Raw genomic sequence first — 8,684 nt, 5'->3', positions numbered from 1 at the left:
AATATATTATTTTCTTATGTTTTATTTTTATTAATAATATAATATTTTTTTATTATGTTTAATTTTTATTATTTTATTATTTTCCTTCTACGTGACTTTACCGAAAGAACCAAGAAGATGTACCCTACTATTTCTAGATTTGAAGCTTTCTTGACTGCAAGGATTCATATTCTTAGGTTTTTTTGCTAAAGTCACGTAGGTAAAAAAAATAAAATTAATAAAAGTAAAATAAAAATAAAATAAAAATCACGACGTTTCGGAGGCAACACAAGCTTCCGTCTTCAGGTGGAACCGTCACAGCCCGCTTACCGTATCAAGTAACTTATTTTACTTTTATAAATTGTAATGTTTTACCTACGTGACTTTACCGAAAAATCCTATGTACCGTACGAGTAATGGAAGAACTCCAGCAAGTGGCCCCGAGGCTTGCCGTGACGTCAGGGGCCGTGGTGACTTACAGCCAACGTGAGTTGAGCGTGGACAATTAGAGCCAAGGCGAAACACGACATCTAAAAATGACACTGGTCAACACACTTTGTCTGGCAATAAGATATCCCATAGGTCTTAATGTAATTGTGGGGTGCTGATTCCAAATCTGGCATCAGTTTTTGTCTATCACGTCAGGTTTTTGAGATATCAAATATTGCATTTTCAATAAAAAATGCGGAAGAAAAATCTGAAATAAATGTGGATATCTACATAAAATGATATTGTAAACACACCATCCTAAAAATACAGCACCATATTGTAACACTAAAGCAGTCACTCACTCGCAACAACTTTCAATCATGTGACAGAGGTAATTTCGGGTAAAATCAATGAAAATGGGGTATGCCGATAGCATAGAAATGAGATGTGATTGAGCAAATCTGAGATCAGATTTGGAATCAGCACCCTGAAATTAGTCTGAAACAGCTGCAAAAGTCCAGGCCAGACTTTTTTTTATTGTTGTTGACAAGTGTAACAGACAGAATTGCTCTTCTTGGTTCTTTCGGTAAAGTCACGTAGAAGGGAAGTAATAAAATAATAAAAAATAAAACATAATAAAACAATTCTCACGACGTTTCGGCCACAACGCAAGCAGCCGTCCTCAGGTGAAAACCAGGTCCGTCGAGGCGACAGAGTCTGAATGAAACAGCACACGAGCTTGGAGCATATATATAAGCTGGGCGCATTGACAAAGGAATTTGCATATCAAAAGGAATTTAGCATATTTATGGGAAATGCAGGAATGTGATTAGTCGTGCATATGCATGTGCATTATGCAGGATTAACAGCATCAAAGGGAGCTGCAGTTACTGCTGCTGCTGAAATTACTGCTGCTGCAGCAGCAACTGCAGCAGCAGCAGAAACTGCAGCAGCAGCAGTAATTTCAGCAGCAGCAGTAACTGCAGCTCCCTTTGATGCTGTTAATCCTGCATAATGCACATGCATATGCAGGACTAATCACATTCCTGCATTTCCCATAAATATGCTAAATTCCTTTTGATATGCAAATTCCTTTGTCAATGCGCCCAGCTTATATATATGCTCCAAGCTCGTGTGCTGTTTCATTCAGACTCTGTCGCCTCGACGGACCTGGTTTTCACCTGAGGACGGCTGCTTGCGTTGTGGCCGAAACGTCGTGAGAATTGTTTTATTATGTTTTATTTTTTATTATTGTATTACTTCCCTTCTACGTGACTTTACCGAAAGAACCAAGAAGATGAATCCCTGCAGTCACGAAAGCTTTAAATCGAAAGACAGAATTGCTGTTTGTCAATCAATGTCCAGCGTTTGTGTTCCATGACGCAAGATTGTAAATGTTGTGGCTTGGCTCTCTAACACACCCGTGGGTTGTACTAATATACGACACTATACACTAGATACTACACTATGCACTGCTACACGATACACTACACTATACACTACACTACTATACACTACACTACTATACACTACACTATATACTACACTATACACTACACTATACACTACACACTACACTATACACTACACTATATACTACTATACACTACACTATACACTACTATACACTACACTATACACTACACTATACACTACACTATTCACTACACTATACACTACTATACACTACATTATACACTACACTATACACTACACTATACACTACTATACACTACACTATACACTACTATACACTACACTATTCACTACTATACACTTACACTATACACTGCTACACGATACACTACACTATACACTACTATACACTACACTATACACTACTATACACTACACTATACACTACTATACACTACACTATACACTACTATACACTACACTGTTCACTACTATACACTACACTATTCACTACTATACACTTACACTATACACTGCTGCAAAGGTCCAGGCCAGAAAAACATGTTGTAGTTGTTGACCAGTGTTATAAACACTTGATGTTTGTGTCCAGTAACGAGGCGGCTTGCACTAAAGTATGTCAAACACTTCGCCGCATTTCACCGTAGCACTCTATTCATTGATGGCCGTCAAGCGCGTCACCTCAAGCAACTTGACAAGGCCAAGATTACATCTCCATCTATATAAAAGGCAAAGTTGTGATTGTGTGTGTTTGTTCAAAATGTTTAGCGTACTTCCCGACATGCAACAAACTTGAAATTTGCCATGTGGGTACTTTCCAAACTGGACACCGTGCACAAATTATAAAAATACACTTTTTTGGGGGGTTGGAGCTCAATAATGCAGTTATTTTTTGCACGGCAAGTGAGTTGTGATGTCAAATCCACGCATGTGGAAGCGTAACGCAATGTAGTGTAGCGGTTAGTGCGCCGCGCTACGAAACCGGCGACCCGAGTTCGATTCCCGCTCACGGCCACCGCCGGTGATGATTATTTTAACCGCTCCTGGGCCTCCCCTAGGTCGACTCAGCCTCAAACGAGTAACTGGCGTGGTGTGTGAACATCGCCACTGGGGGGACAAAGGCGGCCGGGCGTGGTTCATCCAAGCCCCCGGGCGAAACCGGGTTGTACAGCTAGTCTCGCTATTGATTATGCATCGTCAATTTTTCCATTTTCCCGTCACAATTTCATTTACACAACTGAAAATATCCGAATAAAAAAATCACAACGAACAGTTCTTCCCCCTCCCATCACCTGCTTCCCCACGTCGTCGTTTTCAAATCCTTTATATTAAGTTCACTTGCTTGCTTGCTTAGGACCGTGCAAATCTTTCCGTCGTTTTTTAACCCACTTCCCGTGATCCAATCGAGATGACATTTTGCACACAGACTCGTTGTGCGTGACAATTAATGTTCGTGACACTTTTTTTCCCCAAAATTTTGTTTTTACGGGTTATACTTGTTATCAAGCGTTGCCTTATTCCTGCTCGACCCTCTCCCCCCTTCGTCTCCCCGCAATTCCGACTCCTCGGCCGGCGCCGTCCACGCACGCAGCTCGTGCCCCCCCGGCTCGCCCCGACCCGGACAAATGGATCCTCTCGGCGCCGCCCTCGTCTGCCTGTGCTGCGCCGTCACCGCCGCCGCCTCCGCCCGCCGCTCGCCGCCGGCGCCCCCGCGCTACTCGGTCTGCGACGAGGAGCCGCCGGGGACGCTGGTGGGGAACCTGGCCCGTGACCTGGGCCTCACCGCCGAGCAATTCCGCGCGCGCCGATTCCGAGCGTTGCGGGGCACCAACGGCTCCGACTACTTCGCCGTGAGCGCCGACGGTGGTGATGTGTGGGTGCGCCGGCGCCTCGACCGCGAGGCCGCGTGCCGCCGGGCGATCGCCGCCGGCTCGGGCTGCTCCCTGCTGCTCGGCGCCGTCCTGGAGCGGCCCGCCGAGCTGGTGCGCGTCGTCGTGGACGTGCTGGACGTCAACGACCACGCGCCGCGCTTCCCGGCCGAGAGCGCCCTCCTCGAGGTCGCCGAGAGCGCCGCGGTCGGCACGCGCTTCGCACTGGACGGCGCCCGCGACCCCGACGCCGGCGCCAACGCGCTGCAGGGCTACGCGATGGAGCCCGACGACGGCGCCTTCGCCCTGGAGACGCGCGACGGCGGCGGCGCTTTGTCGCCCGTGCTGGTGGTGCGCCGCGCCCTGGACCGCGAGCGCCGGGCCGCGCACGAGTACGTGCTCACCGCACTGGACGGGGGCCGCCCGCCGCTGAGCGGCACGGTCCTGCTCACCGTGCGCCTCCTCGACGCCAACGACAACGCGCCTGCCTTCGAGCGGCCCGTGTACCGGGCGCTGGTGCCCGAGGACGCGCCGGCGGGCACGCTGGTCGCGCGGCTCCACGCGTCGGACCCGGACGAGGGCGCCAACGGGGAGGTGGAGTACGCGGCGATGCTGGGGGCGCGCGAGACGGCGCGCGACCTCTTCGCGGTGGACTCGCGCTCGGGCCTAGTCACCCTCGTGGGGGCCCTGGACCACGAGGAGGCCGACTCCCACGAGATGCACGTGCGGGCGCGCGACCGGGGACCCGACTCCGTCCCCGCTTACGCCACGGTGCTGGTGCGCGTCCTGGACGTGAACGACAACGCGCCCGTCGTGCGGCTGCTCGGCCCGACCGGGCGACTCCGCGGCCGCCGTCGTCGGCGTGTCCCGGGGGGCGTCGCCCGGCCACGTCGTGGCCTTCGTCCGCATCCGGGACCGAGACTCGGGCGCCAACGGGCGCGTGACCTGCACGCTCGAGGGCGCGTCGGCCGCGGGGCCCGGCGCGGCGCCGCCGTTCGTGCTCCGCGCCTGGGACGGGGGCGAGGTGTACGCGCTGGCAACAGCGACGCGGCTGGACCGCGGGGCGACCGCCGCCGCCGAGTACAACCTCACGGTGGTGGCGCGGGACGACGGAGCGCCGCCGCTCGTGTCGGTCAAGACGTTCACGGTGCGCGTCACGGACACGCGCCCCGAGGGCCGGCTCCCGGATGACGACGGCGGGGACGACGACGGGGACGGGGACGATGCCTTCGCGACGCCGTTCGTCACGGACGCGCGCCCCGAGGGCCGGCTCCCGGACGACAGCGACGGGGACGACGGCGACGACGGCGACGGCGCCTTCGCGACGCCGTTCGTCGCGGTCGTGGCGCTGGCCGCGGCGTCGTGCGTCCTGAACGTGGCCGCGGTGGCGGTGGTGCTGCGCTGCAAGCGGGAGAACAAGGAGCTACGCACCTACCACTGCGGCGCGGCCGCCCGGGCCAGGACGCCGGCGCGTGACGAGCCGGGGGCGGCCGCCCGCTCCGGCGGCGAGGCGGCATCCGCCACCGCGCCCAACGCCTACGAGGACAAGTCCTTCCTGCCCTCGGAGGCGGCGGGCGCGGCAACGCCGGCGCTTGGCAAGCCCCCGCGTCGCCACCCTCTGCGCCGTGTGCCTGGCCGGCACGACCTCACACAGGTAGGTGATGCGCCGACGCAAGACGGCCCCCTTTTGAAAATGACCGCACGGGCCCGGGGAGGCCCGCCAAGCACTCCCCGCTGAACTTTCACTGCCGCGGCAATAACTTAAGAAATCTTGAGAATCAATCATCCGTCACGAATCGTCATCCGCCCCCCTACGCACAATGCAGCGTGCGCGGGGAGGGGGGAATGACGTGTTTTTTTCCATGCATATCTCCGTAGACTGTCCGCGAAATTAAATTGCAATCAAGTATAAAATATAGGCGCATTGTGTACGGTCGATTGAGTTTGCCGAAATTTCATCTGCATGCATTTTACTCCGGTTATCAATTATAATATAAAGCAACTGATTTAAAGCTTTCGTGACTGCAGGGATTCATCTTCTTGGTTCTTTCGCTAAAGTCACGTAGAAGGGAAGTAATAAAATATTATTATGTTTTATTTTTATTATTTTATTACTTCCCTTCTACATGACTTTACCGAAAGAACCAAGAAGACAAAGCAACTGAATCGGAGAGGTTCATGGTTCGACCTCTACGCAAACCAACGTCCCTCAATCAGCAGCACGAAGGGGGGGTGGGTGGGTTCCCACGCGTACCTGCGATCTGCTGGTGGCAGATGCTTAAGAGACTCAGAGAAGCGGATATAATGAGGAGGCACATTCGAAGGTACGAATCGTGGTGCCACGCGTATTAAACGCTCGCTGAGATCCGAGCACTCCTTTTGGCGAGCTTAATATACGTGTAATAATGGTCATTGAGGCGACTCCTGGAATCTGGTCTTTATTTCACTTTTCATGAACAGCTTTCCTTCACGCTGCTGACAGGCAGCGTGAGAGGGACAGACAGACAGAGAGAGACGCACTGCCACGTGGCAACCCGGAGCCCCGCTCCCGCGTGGCCCCCTTCCTCCGTTCGTTCCCGTTCTGACCACGTGTCGCTCGTCTCCACCCCTATTTAATACCCGGGTCACGTGGTACGTTTCCACCAAACCTGGTTAGCCTCCATGGATTCTTCCAGACTCCATCGTAGGCTCCCGGGACCACGCCCCTGACTCGTCTCCCCATTGGCCGTGGCTAAAGCCAGCAGAACCAATCATCTACAAACAGCTGTCAGCTTGCCATGACGTCAGGGCCACGCCCCTAGGCTTCCCCCCATTGGCTGTGGACCAGGACCGGTAGAGCCAATCATCGTGACGAGTTGTGATAGGTCAGTGAGCCGGATATAACCTCACGTTACATACTTTTAAAAAACACGAAACCCGTGGTACCGGCAAGGACCCATCTTCAAACGTGCGAGCGTGCGTGCGTGCGAGCGTGCGAGCGTGCGTGCGTGCGAGCGTGCGAGCGTGCGAGCGTGCGAGCGTGTGTGCGAGCGTGCGTGCGCTCTCTGCACAAGGGGTTCAGAGTCTGCGTGCCCATTCGTGGACAGACGTCGGGCGCTGACGTCGGCACAATGACCCTGCTGCGTACGGATTGCTCCTGTTACTAAACAAAACGGTGAAGGTTGCAATCTTCCGTGGTGAGAATGGAAGTGAAGAAAATGTCACGCGCTGATGATATACAAAACAGATTGAACGTGCACATACGCGGCGCTTGCCCGCACGCGATCGTGAGTTCGAAGTGCGTGAATGACGACGGGCGTGCCCCCGTTGATCTTTTGCAGGGCAATGACAATTTCAATCGACAGCAGCAGCAGCAGCAGTCGTCTGGAAGGTGAGCGTTTACCGCGTCACACACGCGAACCCTTCATTTGTTCAGCAATCCGGCCTCAAAATCATCAAAATTAAAAGTTAATAAAAGTAATAATGGAAATAAAATAAAATAATAAATCACGTTTCGGAAGCAACACAAGTCTCCGTCATCAGGTGGGACCGTCACAGCTAAAAATTACTGCATCAAAATCAAGTTCCGTTTTGCGCCACTAATTTGCAGACTGAGCGGATGTCGTTACTTTGCGGTGCATTTAGACAACAACATTTAGACAACAACAACAACATCTAGACAATAACATTTAGACAACAACAACAACACCCCATGGGAGAGGAGCAGTGAGAAGGCGGTATTGTTCGTTGGCAGAATCCCGTGCTCTGAGGCAGAGGTCACAACCGGGTACCCGATACCCGTACCCTACCCGATACCCGGCTACCCGTACCCGGCCGGGTACGGGTACGGGTAGACCGTGAATCACTGGTGAGTCACCGTTTGTCACTCATTTCCCAACGTCTTGTCTCTTCTCACAATTCAAGTTCCTAGAATCAACCCACCCGCGCCTGCAACATGGCTTCATCCCAGAGGTCGCAATCAGGTACCCGATACCCGTACCCTACCCGTACCCGGCCAGGTACGGGTAGGGTACAGGTACGGTCGGGTACGGGTACCCGTTTGCGACCCTGGTGTGGCCGGGTACGGGTAAGGAATCAAAACCCGTTTGCGACCTCTGCTCTGAGGTGGCCATATTTCCTGGAAAATGCTAAAACAGTTGGGATGCGGCGAGTGTTCAATTAAATGCCGGTTGTGGGAAATCCAAAATGTAAAAAAGAATTCCAATGCCGACCAATCTGTATAATGAACGCTCGGTGACTATCACCTTCAGTGAGAAACTTTGAAAGCTCAGCATGTCGGCCTTGGCTCAATGTCATCCGGAGCCATGTTGGCACAATGTGTGTGTCAATTCACATCAGAAGAATGTACGGCGTTTATTTTTCAGAAAATAAAAATAAAACTCGGCAGGCACACGCGCACAGCCGTAGCGTCTCAAAATATCCTTTAGCTGATAAACAACTCGCTCCTAATACGGCACGCGACGGCGTTTTGAAAGGATTTGGGGGAGTCTCGCTCCAGAAATCTCTGCACGCGCTTGGGCACTCAAGCTCTTTGTAAGCTTGCAGCGGCACCCGTCAGAGCCAGTCCACAATCCCCCTTGTGCAGAGAGCTGGCGCTCTTTCACACTCTTTGGTTACGTAGTTAAAAAATTAAATAAAAATTCCGCCCCCCCCCCCCCCCCCGTTTTAACTCACTGGCCATCTTCTGCATCATAAGAAATGATGTTACCAGCTTGTCCCCCCCCCCACCCACCCTGGCTCCTCCCCCCCACCAGCTTGTCCCCCCCCCCACCCACGACCCACCCTGGCCCCTCCCCCCCACCAGCTTGTCCCCCCCACCCACGGCCCCCCCTGGCCCCCCTCAGGCTGTATATAATCTCGTGTCTCTTAGAGTTGTCTTCACTTGATGCAGTAATTCTGCTGTGACGGTTCCACCTGAAGACGGAAGCTCGTGTTGCCTCCGAAACGATTCAATTTAGTTGTTTTTAAATCCTT

The 8,684-nt window shown here is 52.9% G+C and overlaps 1 protein-coding gene across 1 annotated transcript in view; it reads left to right on the top strand.

The window, feature by feature from the left end:
* Nucleotides 1-3,467: 3,467 nt before the first annotated feature.
* Nucleotides 3,468-8,684, top strand: part of LOC133362045 (protocadherin-17-like) — a 7,747-nt gene continuing 2,530 nt past the window's right edge. Inside the window, 3 exon segments of the mRNA XM_061581016.1 lie at nucleotides 3,468-4,534; nucleotides 4,536-5,364; nucleotides 7,031-7,080. Coding sequence (XP_061437000.1) covers nucleotides 3,468-4,534; nucleotides 4,536-5,364; nucleotides 7,031-7,080 — 1,946 coding nt within the window.

This window comes from Lethenteron reissneri, unplaced genomic scaffold (assembly GCF_015708825.2).
Source record: "Lethenteron reissneri isolate LAM-NWPU_2019-01 unplaced genomic scaffold, ASM1570882v1 scaffold_1348, whole genome shotgun sequence".
Taxonomy (NCBI): domain Eukaryota; kingdom Metazoa; phylum Chordata; class Hyperoartia; order Petromyzontiformes; family Petromyzontidae; genus Lethenteron; species Lethenteron reissneri.
This window is presented reverse-complemented; position numbering and strand designations above follow the sequence as displayed.